The sequence below is a fragment of the Argentina silus genome, assembly GCF_951799395.1.
Source record: "Argentina silus genome assembly, chromosome: 22".
Lineage (NCBI taxonomy): Eukaryota > Metazoa > Chordata > Actinopteri > Argentiniformes > Argentinidae > Argentina > Argentina silus.
In genome coordinates this window covers 1,887,216-1,904,715 of record NC_139676.1, presented here as the reverse complement: position 1 = coordinate 1,904,715, position 17,500 = coordinate 1,887,216, and the positions used below count along the sequence as shown (strand labels likewise).

The 17,500-nt window shown below is 52.2% G+C and overlaps 1 protein-coding gene and 1 pseudogene across 2 annotated transcripts in view; both read right to left on the bottom strand.

Annotated features, from left to right (window-relative positions):
• The window catches only part of ttpa (tocopherol (alpha) transfer protein), a 5,735-nt gene extending 675 nt beyond the window's left edge, over positions 1–5,060 (bottom strand). The window contains exons 1-5 of the mRNA XM_083694172.1: positions 4,717–5,060; positions 3,630–3,783; positions 2,134–2,327; positions 1,806–1,916; positions 1–1,484 (exon numbers count right to left, since the gene is read on the bottom strand). The exon at positions 1–1,484 is cut by the window's left edge and continues 675 nt beyond it. Coding sequence (XP_083550298.1) covers positions 1,239–1,484; positions 1,806–1,916; positions 2,134–2,327; positions 3,630–3,783; positions 4,717–4,917 — 906 coding nt within the window. The 5' untranslated portion in view covers positions 4,918–5,060 and the 3' untranslated portion in view covers positions 1–1,238. The remainder of the gene's footprint in view (positions 1,485–1,805; positions 1,917–2,133; positions 2,328–3,629; positions 3,784–4,716) is intronic.
• A 4,724-nt stretch (positions 5,061–9,784) lies between these two features.
• The window catches only part of LOC310821899 (xenotropic and polytropic retrovirus receptor 1 homolog), a 10,952-nt pseudogene continuing 3,236 nt past the window's right edge, over positions 9,785–17,500 (bottom strand). Inside the window, exons 2-14 of the transcript XR_014555125.1 lie at positions 17,118–17,264; positions 16,669–16,892; positions 15,942–16,091; positions 15,312–15,394; positions 14,978–15,060; positions 14,627–14,821; positions 13,802–13,981; positions 13,448–13,613; positions 12,697–12,888; positions 12,310–12,476; positions 11,699–11,838; positions 11,355–11,576; positions 9,785–10,389 (exon numbers count right to left, since the gene is read on the bottom strand). The product of XR_014555125.1 is annotated as a xenotropic and polytropic retrovirus receptor 1 homolog (transcript). The remainder of the gene's footprint in view (positions 10,390–11,354; positions 11,577–11,698; positions 11,839–12,309; positions 12,477–12,696; positions 12,889–13,447; positions 13,614–13,801; positions 13,982–14,626; positions 14,822–14,977; positions 15,061–15,311; positions 15,395–15,941; positions 16,092–16,668; positions 16,893–17,117; positions 17,265–17,500) is intronic.

Genomic DNA, 17,500 nt, shown 5'->3' with positions numbered 1-17,500 from the left:
ACGAGATGGAGGAATATGAAACGAGATAAAACAAAAATGATGATGATGAAATCTCGTCAAACAGGAGCAGGGCAGAGGGAAGGCTGGCAGCCAACAGGGCCAGGGCTCACCAACTTGTTTACAGACCAGAAGAGAGGGAGAGAGAGAGAGAGGGAGGGAGGGAGAGAGAGGGAGAGAGAGAGGGAGGGAGGGAGAGGGAGAGAGAGAGGGAGGGAGGGAGGGAGGGAGGGAGAGAGAGAGGAGGGGGGAGAGAGAGGAGGGGGGAGAGGGAGAGGGAGAGAGAGAGAGAGAGAGAGAGAGAGGGAGAGAGAGGGAGAGAGAGGGAGAGAGAGAGAGAGAGGACTTTTGGACTGTTTTACACAGAGGAGACGATAACAGCTTGACAAGAGCATCTGTAACTACACACACAGATCTATTATAGAACAGACATCTGTAACTACACACACAGATCTATTATAGAACAGACATCTGTAACTACACACACAGATCTATTATAGAACAGACATCTGTAACTACACACAGATCTATTATAGAACAGACATCTGTAACTACACACACAGATCTATTATAGAACAGACATCTGTAACTACACACAGATCTATTATAGAACAGACATCTGTAACTACACACACAGATCTATTATAGAACAGACATCTGTAACTACACACACAGATCTATTATAGAACAGACATCTGTAACTACACACAGACAGATCTATTATAGAACAGACATCTGTAACTACACACAGACAGATCTATTAACACAAGAGCTTCAACATACAGAACCTATAATCCTGCATAAACATCTATAAACTTATGAAGGCGGCTCCCTAATGAGATGATCTGTTTGTTCTTCGTAGTCACCATGGCAATTCATCATCACGATTAAAACACTTAAAACACAAGTATTATACTGTTAATATAGCAATTAATAATAACAAATAAAACAAACAATAATACCGCAGGTATTCACACATTCATAGAAATTGCTAAAAAGCTACGTCTGGGGCTGTAATCCTAGTTAGAACATGTAACTGAGCTGAGATGGTAAAACTCACTTCTCAAGTTCAAACACCCCCCTCCCTCCCCCCTCTCTCCTTGGAGGACTTCATTGGGCCTCTGTGACTGGTGCACTCTGGGATGTGGAGTCCAAAGTCAGGAGCTGTAGCATGGTTGAGTTGAGAGATGCATTCTGGGATGTGTAGTCCATGGGTCCAGCTGCAGTCAGCAGCTGGCGTGCTATAGCACAGTTGAGTTGAGAGATGCATCCTGGGACGTGTAGTCCGTGGTCTCTGTGGTCTCCTCGTCCCCGGCAGGGTTGATGGAGATGCGGGTCAGGTAGTCCTCAGATCGCAGGATGTGATTGGTCCACTCCTGACACACCTCCTCTATGGGAGGCCCCTCCCCCCCGTACTCGGGGGGCAGGATGTTGGAGTGGAAGTAGTCACTCAGAGTGCTGGCGAAGCTGCTGCCATGCATGTGAATCTGAGGGGGGGGGGGGGGGGCAGCGGGGGGTCAGTACTAACCATAACATCATCATCATCATCATCGACGTTGTCATGGTCAATTCAGCTATTATTCTGCCAATAGACGCATTTTATATTAACAGTAACATCATCTTCATCATCATCATCATCTTCATCGTCGTCATCCTATGGCTACGGTAGGGTTAAGTTAGTATTCGGCCACTGACCCTCTGTTTGATCTTACACACACACACACACACACACACACACACACACACACACACACACACACACACACACACACACACACACACACACACAGCGTTAAACAGCCACTGACCCTCCGTTTGATCTTGTCGGGGAGGAAGGGGCGGAGCATGGCGAACACGGGTCCGAAGAACACGGGTTCGTTGATCAGGTGGATCCCCCTCACCTTCAGAGGGAAGGAGTCCTGGCGAAGACAAGGTGGCCGACCACGCCTAGTTACAATGTGTAATGCACGGAACGGTAACAACACACACAACACATGACAATGACCCCCCCCCCCCCCACCCCCGTCCTCCAATTTCTACCTCCGCCAGCCTCCCCTGGGACCTAGTGGCTGTAGTCAGAGACCCCAGAAACCCCCGTCTCCCGCCCCCCCGTCCCCCCGTCCCCCCCAGTCTTACAGCGAGCACGGAGGAGATCCTCTTGGCCAGGGAGGGGTTAATCTGGAGGGCGTGGCCGAAGCACCATCCCTGGAGGTCAAAGATCACCTTCAGGCCGTTCCTCTGGGTCTCCGCCTCCTGGACGATCAGCTCGGACGTGATCAGGCTGACACGGAACACCTCATAGGCTGAGAAGTCTTTAGGATTCCACTGACCTGGGGGGGGGGGGGGGGGGTTAGGACTAGGGATATCAGGGGAGGCTGGTGGAGGTAGACATCGGAGGACGGGCTTGTTGGAACCGAATCAGGAATGGTATCAAACATATGTGTTCCTGATTCTGTTCCGTCTATTACATTGAGCCCGTCCTCCCCTGGTGTTCTACCTCCACCAGCCTCCCCTGACGGATCAATAGTCACATGACTCAAACCTGTTCAGAGCACATTGTAAGACATTCAAAAGCAGTTCATACTTTTCACACATACAGTTTGAGTTGAATTAGACCCTTCTGCTTCAATAGATTAGCAATGATAGAAGGAACAGCCACAGCTAACATATATAGCTATCTTCTGTGGTATATATACAGTACTTGTCAAAAGTTTGGACACACCTTGCCAAGAGTGTGCAAAGCTGTCATCAAAGCAAAGGGTGGCTACTTTGAAGAATCTAAAATATAAACCATATTCTGGTTTGTTTAACACTTTTTTGTTTACTACATAATTCCATATGTGTTCCTTCATAGTTTTGATGTCTTCAATATTAATCTACAATGTAGAAAATAATAAAAATAAAGAAAAACCATTGAATGAGAAGGTGTGTCCAAACGTTTGACTGGTACTGTATATATATTGGTTCAGACCAGGGGAGGCTGGTAGAGGTAGAAATCGGAGGACAGGCTCATTGTAACGCATGGAATGGAATGAGGAACTGTGTGTTCCTCATTCCATGGCATCTGTAAGATTCCGACTCGGATTGGGGTGTTGATCAGCCATTTCATGGGTCTCTGTCCCTCAGAGTTCACAGGTCATCTGTCAGGAGACATGCTAATCAGGCCAATCATTTGGAACTGCTTCTCACAGCATCCTTGCTGTGAGAAGCCGGACCCAGAGTCTGGACTGGCTCTGCTGCCTGATTACACTGTGTAAAAGATTCCTTAAACACAGAAGTTGTCACTGTCCTTTATTTTGTTACACCTCTGATGTCTGCCTCCACCAGCCTCCCCTGGTGTTCTACCTCCACCAGCCTCCCCTGGTGTTCTACCTCCACCAGCCTCCCCTGGTTCAGACCTACTTCCATAGAGCATACAGCAAGACAACACTACGGATGCAGACAGAGAGACACAGACAGACAGAGACAGAGAGAGAGAGAGAGAGAGAGAGAGAGAGAGAGACAGAGGGAGAGAGAGAGAGAGAGAGAGAGAGAGAGAGAGAGAGAGGGAGGGGGAGGGAGAGAGAGAGAGACAGAGAGAGAGAGAGACAGACAGAGAGAGAGAGAGAGAGAGGGACCACAGGGACACTGACCGATCCGATAGATGAGGACCCGGCTGCCGCTGTGGTCGCGGTCCTTCAGGGCTCCGTGGTAGTGGTTCTGGAGCAGGCCCAGGACGGAGGAGGGGCTCAGATTGGCGCTGATCTCAGGACACTCCCTACGCCACCGCTGGTAGTTCAGCAGGAGCTGGAGGGGGGGGGGGGGGGGGGGGGGGGGGAGACAGAGAGTGTGAGAGAGAGACAGAGAGAGAGTGAGAGAGAGAGAGAGAGGAATATTGAAGTTGTTGGATTGCAACAGAGAGGAAAAACACTAGTGAATGATAGTGTCAGTCTGTGTGTCAGTGTATGTCAGTCTGTGTGTGTCTGTCTGTCTGTGTATCAGTGTATGTCAGTGTGTGTCACGTCTGTGTGTGTCTGTCTGTCTGTGTATCAGTGTATGTCAGTCTGTGTCTCTGTCACCCAGGTCACTCACGCCAAGCCTGTCGTCACATCAACATTGCAGACGTGACCTACATCGATTAATTAATGATTACTACTATTATTACTATTAATTACACATGAATCATCCTACCGCTGGATCTGAACCGATGACGGGCAGTAGCGACCTAAACACACGGCTGTGCATCTGACATCTGACAGATTCACTTTAAGATGATGGTCTGTCACTGCCCTAGTATACGACATGCAGACAACCAACCATGTACTACACCCCCAAAAAGGCACGGTACAGGGGTCCATACCGTGGTTAACCCTTAGTGTACGGTTCGCTATACATGCATACCGTAAACAGGTTTTAATTCCAAAACGACAACGACCGAAAATAAAACAAAACAAGAGAATTAAGTATTTAACTTTTTTCGATGGTCAATTAGTTGTGTTTGGAACGTTTGAAGACTGTCCTGGACAGCCCCCTGTACTCAAATCTGGTCGTTTCAACCATATTCTCGTAAAAAGCTTCAGCCCTGCACCTAACAAGTTTGTCTGTCCCGTTTGGGCAGAGTGGGCACCGTCCCAACTCCTTCCACCACTCACAGTCCTTGTTTACAGAGTTAGGAGAGGTTAACAAGTAACGACACAATACGCGTCCTAAGTTTCTAACACCGTTAAACTGGGTACTAACCTTCACAGCCAGGTCCATATCAAAGTCTCTCGCTCTCAGAAACTTAATTAAAAAGCTGTCCGGTAAATCCACGCGGTGTTGCGGGTCGGTTTCATTCTGCACCCGCTGTCTGAGTTTTAATAAATACGGTTTGACGAAGTTGGAATCGTCCGGTAAACTGTTCAGGTCTCCCACGTATTCGGTCTCCTCTCCGGTCTTCATGTCGGAACTGGGTCGCGTTTCACGCCCATCACACACACAAGTAGGCTGCTCGGTTTACGTAAACGAGATGGAGAAACTTCCTCCGGTGCAGAAATCACAATAACCGTCTCCCGCCCCTGTACCGGAGAACCGAACCGCGCGCTCTTCTTTGGAACGGAGACGAATACCCTGAGCGCGTCACGTGTCAACCACGGCACATCTGCCCGGTGTAGGTGGTCGGGGGGAGGGGGGGGGGGGGGGGGGACCGAAGTTATAAAGTCAAATTCCATGACTTGTGATCTCACAGCCAGAAACAAAGAACTGGGCCTACAATAGGCCTATATAAACTACTGTACAATAATAATAATAATAATAATAATAATAATAATTTCATGTATAAAAACAGTATCAATTATCTATTTTAATGAAGAAGTATCAATTCCCCAATAAACATAGCGAGAGGATAATGCACTGGCCTCAGGCGATCGGACACTAGAGGGCGCTGTCGGGTCGCCGATAACGTCCACCTACTGCGACTCCATTTTAGAGCACACCTGAAGAGGAAAACTGATTTACTGATACAGAATGACATGTTGAGGGCTGGAATGACCTGCAGGACACTCCAAGACTTGCTGCTTCAGAATCATTCCGCCATTTTAGGAACCTGATGAAGGATTCCTCAGTGGAGGAGAGCTGTTGTTATAACTGATTGTTGTCTGTAAAAAGAAAATGTGTAAATGTAGATGTCAATAATAGTGATGTGTACATATGTTGTAATCAGGGCATCCTTGAAAAAGAGACCTTGGGACCTCCCTGAATAAATAAAGGATAAATAATAAACAAATACAAATAAATAAATAAATAAATAATGTTCTCCACTCTTCCGAACTCGTTCACAAAGCTGAACTTCAGGTCTGTGAAATAATGGGAATAAATAACCATGAAAACAACAATAACATGTTTGACCTTTTTTTTTTACTCAAAAACAGTGTAACAGAAACAGAGGCGAGCCTGGCGCCTCCGGGAGCACAGAATGCCATGAACACCAGGACCCAGATTAAACCTTAGTCCAGCCTCCCGGACCCAGATTAAACCCTAGTCCAGCCTCCCGGACCCAGATTAAACCTTAGTCCAGCCTCCCGGACCCAGATTAAACCCTAGTCCAGCCTCCCGGACCCAGATGAAACCCTAGATCCTGGATGATTCAATACTTAATTAACAAAAGGAAAATCTCCATTGAAGATGCATTTGAGTTTTAGGATTTGTCTTAATCTGTGTCTGGGAGCCCAGCGAAGAGGAGAGCTCCTTAGTGGGCTGGTTTCCCAGACACAGATTAATCCTAATCCAGCCGAGGCTGGTGGAGGTAGAAATCGGAGGACAGGCTCACTGTAAAGCGTGGAATGGAATGAAGATCAGTTCCATGCATTACAATGAGCCCGTCCTCCAATATTCTACCTCAGCCAGCCCCCCCTGGCCCTAACCCTGGACTAAAAAGCATTCTTTCCATCGACTAGGTCTTAATCCACGTCCGGGAAACTGGCCCTAAACGTAACAGTGAGAGGAGGATGACCTTTGACCTAGTTACAGAGAGCAGAGGTGTAGGTTACGGGGCATGACGCTACACAACACGGAACACGCCCCCGAGAGTTCAAAGTTCATAGTTCGTACAGTCAGGGTTCCTTCACTGGGGGGCAGGGGGACATGTTGCTTTTGGTCCAGGCTTTTGGTACAGTAGTATACAGTCACAGTCCTGCTCTCCCATTGGAGGGGCCGTTTGAGTGACAGCTCCGAGTGAGTCTGTGATCCAATGGGAAGCGGCGCTGGGGCGCCTTCGCAGATCAACTGGAAAAGACTCTGAGCAAGCTGTGTGTGTGTGTGTGTGTGTGTGGGGCTGTATGTGTGTGTGTGTGGGGCTGTGTGTGTGTGTGTGTGTGGGGCTGTGTGTATGTGTGTGGGGCTGTGTGTGTGTGTGTGGGGCTGTATGTGTGTGTATGTGTGTATGTGTGTGTGTGTGTGTGAGTGAGTGAGTGAGTGTGTGCGTGTGTATGAGAGAGAGCATGTAGGCGGAATGTGTGTGTGTCTATTTACAGTGCATTGATCAGTGTGTGTGTGAGTGCCTCCTCTCTATCCCTCTCTTTATCAAGGGTGAGAGAGAGACAGAGAGAGAGAGAGAGAGAGAGAGAGAGAGAGAGAGAGAGAGACTGGTAGAGACAGTGGAGTATATGAATGTAACAACAGGTGAGCAGTATAACAAGGGGCAGTAAGGGGGGGGGGGGCAGTAAGGAGGGGGGGGGGGGGGGCATCATATGACACATTTACCATGGTTGCTTCTCTTCTCCACCACGTTGTTCATACAGGTTCCCCCCAGGTAACAAAAGCCCTCAGGTGGCATTGGGGGGGGGGGGAGGTTGGTCAGTAAGGAGGGGGGAGCGGAGGGAGGTGTGTGTGTGTGTGGGGGGGGGGGGGGTATTTAGTCAGCAGGAGTAGAAGACGTAAAGCTTTAACCTTCATTAGAAAGGTGAAAGGCATCTCACTACACGCTACACGCTACACGCTACACGCCTACAGTCGCTAACGACAACGCCACATTCAAACAGACACCCAGACAGGAAGAGGAGGCGAGGTAGAGGACACAGACTGGAGCTGGATGGAATGATTTAGGCTCTGTAGGTCTCTGGAAAACCTCAGGAATATTCCAGAAATAAAGCCTGTTTACCGTATATACACAAAGACACGAGACACGCCCAGGAAGCGGCCATCAGAATGGACCGGGTGTGGAAGATAGATGATTGACAGGCGACGAGGCCAATCGGTGACCACCTCACACTCCCTCTCCTCCTTCCTTGTGATTGGCTGTTCGGCCCTGGGGGGGGGGGGGGGGGGTCGCTGCACGTAGAAACACGTTGTCTAGAAACGCCATCAGAACGTATCGACAACGCCACCGCGCCAACGCCTCAGAGCTGACCTCGAGAGGCGCGGAACAGCCGAGGGAACAGCCGAGGGAACAGCCGAGGGAACAGCCGACTGAATGGCGCTCCCTGGAATGTCGAAGATATTTGGCAACTCTAAGATGAGCGAGAAACTAAGAGGAGAAACTAACCCACCGTCACGCCTGACGGTCCAGCGTTAGGACCCAGGAGAGGAGGAACTAACCCACCGTCACGCCTGACGGTCCAGCGTTAGGACCCAGGAGAGGAGGAACTAACCCACCGTCACGCCTGACGGTCCAGCGTTAGGACCCAGGAGAGGAGGAACTAACCCACCGTCACGCCTGACGGTCCAGCGTTAGGACCCAGGAGAGGAGAAACTAACCCACCGTCACGCCTGACGGTCCAGCGTTAGGACCCAGGAGAGGAGGAACTAACCCACCGTCACGCCTGACGGTCCAGCGTTAGGACCCAGGAGAGGAGGAACTAACCCACCGTCACGCCTGACGGTCCAGCGTTAGGACCCAGGAGAGGAGAAACTAACCCACCGTCACGCCTGACGGTCCAGCGTTAGGACCCAGGAGAGGAGGAACTAACCCACCGTCACGCCTGACGGTCCAGCGTTAGGACCCAGGAGAGGAGGAACTAACCCACCGTCACGCCTGACGGTCCAGCGTTAGGACCCAGGAGAGGAGAAACTAACCCACCGTCACGCCTGACGGTCCAGCGTTAGGACCCAGGAGAGGAGAAACTAACCCACCGTCACGCCTGACGGTCCAGCGTTAGGACCCAGGAGAGGAGGAACTAACCCACCGTCACGCCTGACGGTCCAGCGTTAGGACCCAGGAGAGGAGGAACTAACCCACCGTCACGCCTGACGGTCCAGCGTTAGGACCCAGGAGAGGAGAAACTAACCCACCGTCACGCCTGACGGTCCAGCGTTAGGACCCAGGAGAGGAGAAACTAACCCACCGTCACGCCTGACGGTCCAGCGTTAGGACCCAGGAGAGGAGAAACTAACCCACCGTCACGCCTGACGGTCCAGCGTTAGGACCCAGGAGAGGAGAAACTAACCCACCGTCACGCCTGACGGTCCAGCGTTAGGACCCAGGAGAGGAGAAACTAACCCACCGTCACGCCTGACGGTCCAGCGTTAGGACCCAGGAGAGGAGGAACTAACCCACCGTCACGCCTGACGGTCCAGCGTTAGGACCCAGGAGAGGAGAAACTAACCCACCGTCACGCCTGACGGTCCAGCGTTAGGACCCAGGAGAGGAGAAACTAACCCACCGTCACGCCTGACGGTCCAGCGTTAGGACCCAGGAGAGGAGGAACTAACCCACCGTCACGCCTGACGGTCCAGCGTTAGGACCCAGGAGAGGAGGAACAGTTCGGCATTCAGTAAACTCATCGTCCTACGCAGGACCCTAACGCTCGCACGGGGGGGGGGGGGGGGGGGTTGGCTGGGGGGGGGGTTGACCAATCAGAGCCTCCTGAGGGTTTTTGAACGTTGTAGAGAAGAGAAGCTGCTAAGGAACAGCCTGACAGTCAGACCAACACAACCTTCACCCCCCCGCTTTAAAAACAACTATTTCATCTCTCCTCCACATAAATAACAATGAAATGTACATTCAACCACTCCCAACCAAACGGTCTCCATGGAGGAACGTAGCACAAGGAATAGGACTGCCACATTGACGTTAAAATCTTCATCGTCATCATCATCATCATCTTCATCATCATCATCAATAAAACGTTGTTATGAGTTCATATTCATCAGACTGATTGCAGAGGAATGTCTGATTATGAGTCCGTGCTCAAAGTCTATAGTATTAATTATTCTGATTATCAACCTCATCACCGCCAACCCCCCAACCCCAACGCAACCCTAACCCCACCCCCCCAACATAACCCCACCCCCCCACCATAACCCCCCCCCCCCCAACCCTAAGCCCCTCCCTCCTAATATTTACATATTGTTGTTTATACAGTCTTGTTGTGTTTCTATGACGACGGATGATGACTGGTGGTGAACTCAGCTCTAAATGTCCAGAAAACAACAACAAATACTCAGAAAAGAGGCTGTTCCAAAGTGTGTATTGTAGGCCTAAGTGTGTGTGTGTGTGTGTGTGTGTGTGTGTAATAATTAGCATTTCTCTCGAACTAAGTTCCTTTGTAGACACGAGACATGAGTTCATGTCTCTGTACTGTGTGTGTGTGTGTGTGTGTGTGTGTGTATATGTACTGCGTGAGTGTATGTGTGTGTGTGTGTGTGTGTGTATGTACTTCGTGAGTGTATGTGTGTGTGTGTGTGTGTGTGTATGCATGTACGGTGCAGGCAGGCAGCTCTGTGATGATCTGATTGGAGAAGCTGACGAGGGGGGGCGTGGCCGGGTGGACCGGTCAGCAGACCGTCTGGCTGATAGACGGCGGAGGGGGCGTGTCCCTGGGGGGGCGGGGCCCTTTGAAGAGGTTTTGCACCCATGCGATGGCGATGGGTGTGGCCTGATGTCAGGTGTCATCGTCCGTGTCCTCGATGAGAACTCTGCTGTCACGAGTCTTAGACCTGGGGGAGGAGGGGGGGGAGAGGGAGAGAAAAACTTTACTAGAGAGCTGTCCTGAAACGGTCATCTCATATTGAAGCTGTGTGTGTGTGTGTGTATCTGTCGTGTGTGTATGTATCTTTGTGTGTGTGTGTGTATCTGTATCTGTGTGTGTGTGTGTATCTGTAGCTGTGTGTGTGTGTGTGTGTGTGTGTATCTGTGTGTGTCTGTAGCTGTGTGTGTGTGTGTGTGTGTATCTGTGTGTATCTGTAGCTGTGTGTGTGTGTGTATCTGTAGCTGTGTGTGTGTGTGTGTGTGTGTGTATCTGTAGCTGTGTGTATCTGTAGCTGTGTGTGTGTGTGTATCTGTAGCTGTGTGTGTGTGTGTGTGTGTGTGTGTGTGTCTCACTGTGAGGCGAGGCGGGGCCTGCGTAGGGACATGCTGTAGCTGTGTGTGTGTGTGTGTGTGTGTGTATCTGTAGCTGTGTGTATCTGTAGCTGTGTGTGTGTGTGTATCTGTAGCTGTGTGTGTGTGTGTGTGTGTGTGTGTGTGTGTGTCTCACTGTGAGGCGAGGCGGGGCCTGCGTAGGGACATGCTGTAGCTGTGTGTGTGTGTGTGTGTGTGTGTGTGTCTCACTGTGAGGCGAGGCGTGGCCTGCGTAGGGACATGCTGTAGCTGTGTGTGTGTGTGTGTGTGTGTGTGTGTGTGTGTGTGTCTCACTGTGAGGCGAGGCGGGGCCTGCGTAGGGACATGCTGTAGCTGTGTGTGTGTGTGTGTGTGTGTGTGTGTGTGTGTGTGTGTGTCTCACTGTGAGGCGAGGCGTGGCCTGCGCAGGGACATGCTGTAGCTGTGTGTGTGTGTGTGTGTGTGTGTGTGTGTGTGTGTGTGTGTGTGTCTCACTGTGAGGCGAGGCGGGGCCTGCGTAGGGACATGCTGTAGCTGTGTGTGTGTGTGTGTGTGTGTGTGTGTGTGTGTGTGTGTGTCTCACTGTGAGGCGAGGCGGGGCCTGCGTAGGGACATGCTGTAGCTGCGTTTCCAGCTCTTCTTGCCCTGGCGGTTCCTGACGCCGTCCTCCTGGTCCATCATCTGCTCCAGCAGCGTCTGGTCGTCGGCGTTCAGGGGCGCCACGCTGATGTCACGCACCGCCCGGAACTCCCCACAGTTGTTCAGGTGCTCGTTCTCCAGACGGAAGAAGTTCCACACGAAACGCCTGAGGGGGGGGGGGGGGGGGGATGTCATATAACATGTTGTGTGTGTGTGTGTGGGTGTGTGTGTGTGCGTGCGTGTCTGATGTGTCTGGTGTGTGTGCGGGTGTGTGTGTGTGTGTGTTACCTGAACACCTCCATGGGGGCCAGGATGGTGGCCAGGATGTCCCCAGCGGAGGGGAACCCGCTGACGGTGGTGAGGGACAGAGGGATGGTCCAGGCAAAACGCAGCAACACGTCCTCCAGGATGGCACAGTAGTAGTACGCCTGCACACACACACACACCAGACACACACACATCATCATCATCACAACACATCCTCCAGTATTGTATATTTAAGGTGGTTTATGATGAATAATCCATCAGCTGTGACTTGATTCATGATAAAGCAGGAAGTGTCAAGGCTTTTCTACAACCACGACAAAACAAAACCAACAACTGTGAGAACTCCGTGTGTGTGTGTGTGTGTGTGTGTGTGTGTGTGTTGTGTGTGTGTGTACCTTCTGGGGGTAGACGATCTCCTCTCTGAGGAAGGTGTTCTCCCCTGTGTGTGTGTGTGTTGTGTGTGTGTGTGTGTACCTTCTGGGGGTAGACGATCTCTTCTCTGAGGAAGGTGTTCTCCCCTGTGTGTGTGTGTGTGTGTTGTGTGTGTGTACCTTCTGGGGGTAGACGATCTCCTCTCTGAGGAAGGTGTTCTCCCCTGTGTGTGTGTGTGTGTGTGTGTTGTGTGTGTGTACCTTCTGGGGGTAGACGATCTCCTCTCTGAGGAAGGTGTTCTCCCCTGCTCCGCGGTCCAGGAGACCCCAGTCCATCTTCAGGTCCCACACCAACGTGTAGCAGGAGTGCACCAGCTGGCAGCCAATCAGCAGGTAGAAGAAGATGGGGGCGTCGGCATGTTTGGCAGCTGGGAGGGGAGGGGCGGGGCGGGGAGGGGCGGAGAGGTCAGGTGTCAAATACGACCAATCTGATCACAGATCGAATCCGTCACAAAATCTTTCAACCGATCAATGAAATGAAAAGTGTGTGTGTGTGTGTATGTGTGAGTGTAGTACCTACCTTTGTGTGTGCTGTACAGGGTGGAGAAGTGGTGTGTGTGTGTGTGTGTGTGTGTGTGTGGTACCTACCTTTGTGTGTGCTGTACAGGGCGGTGAAGGTGACCACGAAGAAGGTGGTGGAGTACTTCCCGGCGTTGACCAGGTGGGGGAAGGCCCGTTTGGTGTCCCGGTACCGCCTCAGACACTGGACGAACCGGCACCACGCCGGCAAGCACTGGATCACCGCCCGCACACCGTACGAATACGAATGACACACACCCACTGTCAGAGCACAAAGACACACACCCTCTGTCAGAGCACAAAGACACACACCCTCTGTCAGAGCACAAAGACACACACCCTCTGTTAGAACACAACACTGTTATAACACTTTGTCTGTGGGGGGGGGGGGCCTCTGTTAGAACACAACACTGTTATAACACTCTGTCTGGGGGGGGGGGGGGTGGATGTAAGTATGTATGTACACTGTGTGTATGTCTCTTGTGTTAGTGTGTGTCTGTGTGTGTGTATGTCTGTGTCTCTGTGTATGCCTGTGTGTGTGTGTGTATGTATGTATGCCTGTGTGTGTGTGTGTGTGTGTGTATATCTGTGTGTGTGTATGTACTCTGTGTGTGTGTGTATGTGTGTGTGTGTGTGTGTGTGTGTGTGTACGTACTTTGTGTGTGTGTGTGTACTCTCTGTGTGTGTGTATGTGTGTGTAAACGTGTATGTCTGTGTGTGTGTGTACACTGTGTGTGTGTGTGTATGTGTGTGTGTGTATATGTGTATGTCTGTGTGTGTGTGTGTGTATGTCTGTGTGTGTGTGTGTGTGTGTGTGTACCGTGGTTGCTGATGAGGCCGTCCTGGCGGGTCCAGTCCAGCTCGAAGCTGTAGAAGCAGACCAGGTACTCCAGGTCCATCAGCACCACCACCAGGGAGTTGAGCTGGTCGGCCAGCCAGAAGTCTGCAAACTCCACCCGGTGGAACGGAGCTGTTACTACACGGAACTGAGGGAGGGAGGGAGGGAGGGAGGGAGGGAGGGAGGGAAGGAGGGGGAGGAAAAAAGGGCAGTGAGACAAGGAGGAGACAGAACAGGTAAGATGTTATATGGCCAAACAGAGGTTCTCCCTCCCTCCCTCCCCCCCCCCCCCCCCTCCCTCCCTATCTCCCCCCCCTCCCTCCCTCCCCCTCTCACCAGTAGTTTGAGCAGCCAGAAGCGTGACTTGTAGTAGCAGGTCTTGAAGGGGTTGATGAGGAAGAGGAAGAAGAAGCCATATAGGGCCAGCGGGTTGGCCTGCATGGGCACCATGATGGAGTCTGAGAACAGGCAGGCCAGGATGCTCACACACCACAGGACCCCCAGGAACCCCGCGATCTGGACCGGAACCACAGGGACAACAACATCATTCACCTGGACCAGGACCAGAACATCATTCATCTGGACCAGGACCAGGACCAGAACATCATTCATCTGGACCAGGACCAGGACCAGGACCACACACACACTGACACAGCTGAGTTTGTGTGATCCGTTCACGCCAAGAAAGCTCTGAAACATTTCAGAGCAAATGAAACTGATCTTTAGTACTGATAGTCACTATATTTGATGTGTTCCTCAGAATCAGTCAGTCAGTCAGACAGTCAGACCTCACCTCAAACAGGTGTTGGTTAGAGAGGTTGTTGTTAGGGTTAGGTTAGGGGTAGGCCCACCTCAAACAGGTGCTGATGGGACAGGTTGTTCCTGGGGTTAGGGTTAGGTTAGGGTTAGATTAGGGTTAAGGTTAGGCCCATCTCAAACAGGTGCTGATGGGACAGGTTGTTCCGGGGGTTAGGGTTAGATTAGGGTTAGGTTAGGGTTAGGGTTAGGGTTAGATTAGGGTTAGATTAGGGTTAGGGTTAGGGTTAGACCCACCTCAAACAGGTGCTGGTGGGACAGGTTGTTCCTGGAGTTAGGGTTAGGTTAGATTAGGGTTAGGTTAGGGTTAGATTAGGGTTAGGTTGGGGTTAGGGTTAGACCCACCTCAAACAGGTGCTGGTGGACAGGTTGTTGCGGGGGTTGAGCTCGAAGATGAGGACGTGGTGACCCCCGCCTGGCGCCAGCCGTACGTGTTGATGCCCAGCAGGAACAGGAACTGGATCAGCAGGAAGCCGCCGCGGTAGATCCTCACCAGCGGCCAGACGTCATTGGAGCTCAGATCCTTCAGCACCACCGCTCCTGGGGGGGGGGGTTAGGGTTAGGGTTAGCCCCTAGAGGGAGTGGGTGTGGGTGTGGGTGTGGGTGTGGGTGTGGGTGTGGAGTGTGAGCGTGTGTGTGAGCATCATGGCCCCATAGAGGGAGTGTGTGTGTGTGTGTGTGTGTGTGTGTACCCACCAGTGATGACCACAGTGACCATCAGGACCAGGAACACTCCACAGTAGAGGCCCACTCTGAAGGTGGTCCAGGCTGGAGGCAGGCTGGGGGAGGAGGACACATCATACAGTAGCAACGCTTACAGAGAAACAGGCATCCGTGTGTGTGTGTGTGTGTGTGTGTACACGTGTGTGTGTGTGTGTGAGTCCGTGTGAGTGAGTGTGAGTTACCATGGCCTCTAGAGGGAGTGGGGCTGTGTGATGTGGTGTGTGTGTGTGTCTGCTGCATGTATGTGTGTCTCACCTCTGTGTGTGTGTATATATGTCTGTGTATGCTGTATGTGTGTGTGTCTCACCTGTGCAGCTCCCAGGGGGGGCACCCTGAGCCTCTCATGGCCTTCTGTCTGTCTCCTCCCTCCAACTCTGCCGTTACCAGGGCCTGAGAGAGAGAGAGAAGGGGGAGGGGGGGGAGAGAGAGAGGGAGGGGAAGAGAGAGAGAGGGAGGGGGGGAGAGAGAGGGAGGGAGGGAGAGAAAAAATATTGATGTAAGCTATCTATTATAGAATCTATTAGTGTGTGTGTGTGTGGTGTGTGTGGGGGGGGGGGGGCTCATGTGTGTGTGTGTTGCGTGTGTTGTGTGGGGGGGGGGGCTCATGTGTGTGTGTGTGTGTGTGTGTGTGGGGGGGGGGGGCTCATGTGTGTGTGTGTGTGTGTGTGTGTGTGGGGGGGGGGCTCATGTGTGTGTGTGTGCGTGCGTGCAAGTGCTTGTGTGTGTATGCTTCTGTACGTATGTGTGTGCTCATACTGTATGTGTGTGTGTGTATCTCGGTCTCAGAGATGATCTGGGTGTGTGTGTGTGTACCTCGGTCTCAGAGATGATCTGGGTGTGTGTGTGTGTGTACCTCGGTCTCAGAGATGATCTGGGTGTGTGTGTGTGTGTGTGTGTGTGTGTGTGTGTGTGTGTGTGTGTGTGTGTGTGTGTGTACCTCGGTCTCAGAGATGATCTGGGTGATCTTCTTGCAGGTGTAGAAGGGGGCCACCTCTACGTGGGCCACACGCCAGTCCGCCCCGCGGGGGGTCTCCAGAATCTTATCATGCTTCTTCAGAATCTTCCTGAAGCCTGTAAAGTTCAGGTTCTAACAGACGAGAGAGAGAGAGAGAGAGAGAGAGAGGGGGGGGGGGGGAGAGAGAGAGAGGGGGGGGAGAGAGAGAGAGAGAAGGGAGAGAGAGAGGGGGAGGGAGAGAGAGAGAGAGAGAGAGAGAGAGGGGGGGGGGAGAGAGAGAGAGAGAGAGAGAGGGGGGAGAGAGAGAGAGGGGGGGAGAGAGAGAGAGAGAAGGAGAGAGAGGGGGGGGAGAGAGAGAGAGAGAGGGAGAGAGAGAGAGAGAGAGAGGGGGGGGGAGAGAGAGAGAGAGAAGGAGAGAGAGAGGGGGAGGGAGAGAGAGAGAGAGGGAGAGAGAGAAGGAGAGAGAGGGGGAGGGAGAGAGAGAGACATTGTTTGATTAAACACTCAGGGAGGGAGTGTGTAGGGTGTAGGGGTTAGGGTGTGGGGGGTCAGTGTGTAGTGCGTAGGGTCCAGGGATTAGGGGGTAGGGGGTCTTGGGGTCCAGGGGTCATACCTGTGTAGTATGTAGTGTCTAGGGGTTAGTGTGTAGTGTGTAGGGTCTAGGGGTTAGTGTGTAGGGTCCAGGGGTCCAGGGGTCCAGGGGTCCTACCTGGTAGTTCTGCAGCAGGATGAGGCTGAGGTAGAACTCGCTGAAGGCCAGCTGCAGGTCTTTGATGTTGCGGTATTTGCAGCGCTCCTGCTGGGAAAGGTGGAACACGGCCTTCCGGCGCCGGTGGCGAAGGCCCTGGGCGGAGCTCTCCCTCTGGGCGTCCAGGGACGACTGCAGCTCATTCTGGAGGGTGGCGAAACGCCTCTGAGCCTCCGCTAGCTTCTCTGTAGAGGGAGGGGGGGGGGGGTGGAGAGGGGAGGAGGGAGAGAGAGAGATGAGAAATGGAGGAGAATGAGACATAGGTCAAGGAATGAAGAGGGAGGGAGAAAGGAGGGGAGAGGGAGGGAGAAAGGAGAGAGGGAGGGAGGGATACAGAACAAAGAGAGAGGGTTAAGAAAATACTTATGCTAGGTTCTGTGTTAGCCGTGTGCTAATGCTAGGTTATTTACCTGAATAGAACGTGTTGATCTTGGCCAGCTCCTTCTCACACGTCTGGAAGAACTCTCCTCAAACTTGGCATAGTACCTCTTCACCGTGTCCTCATCTGTGACTGCAGAGGAGAGGAGGGGGGGGGGGAAGAGGAGGGAGGGGGGTGAGGGGAAGAGGGGAAGAGGAGGGAGGGGAGGAGGGGAAGAGGGGGAGGAGGAGGGAGGGGAGGAGGGGAAGAGGGGGAGGAGGAGGGAGGGGGAGGAGCGGAGAGAAAGAACAAAGAGGGGGAAGCAAGAGTGATAAACAGATTATGAATCTTTCTTCTCTCCCATCTCAGCTGACATGTCTGACGTGTTCATCAGAGGCCATGCAGGAGAGAGTTCTACTTCTACCACCAGTGATG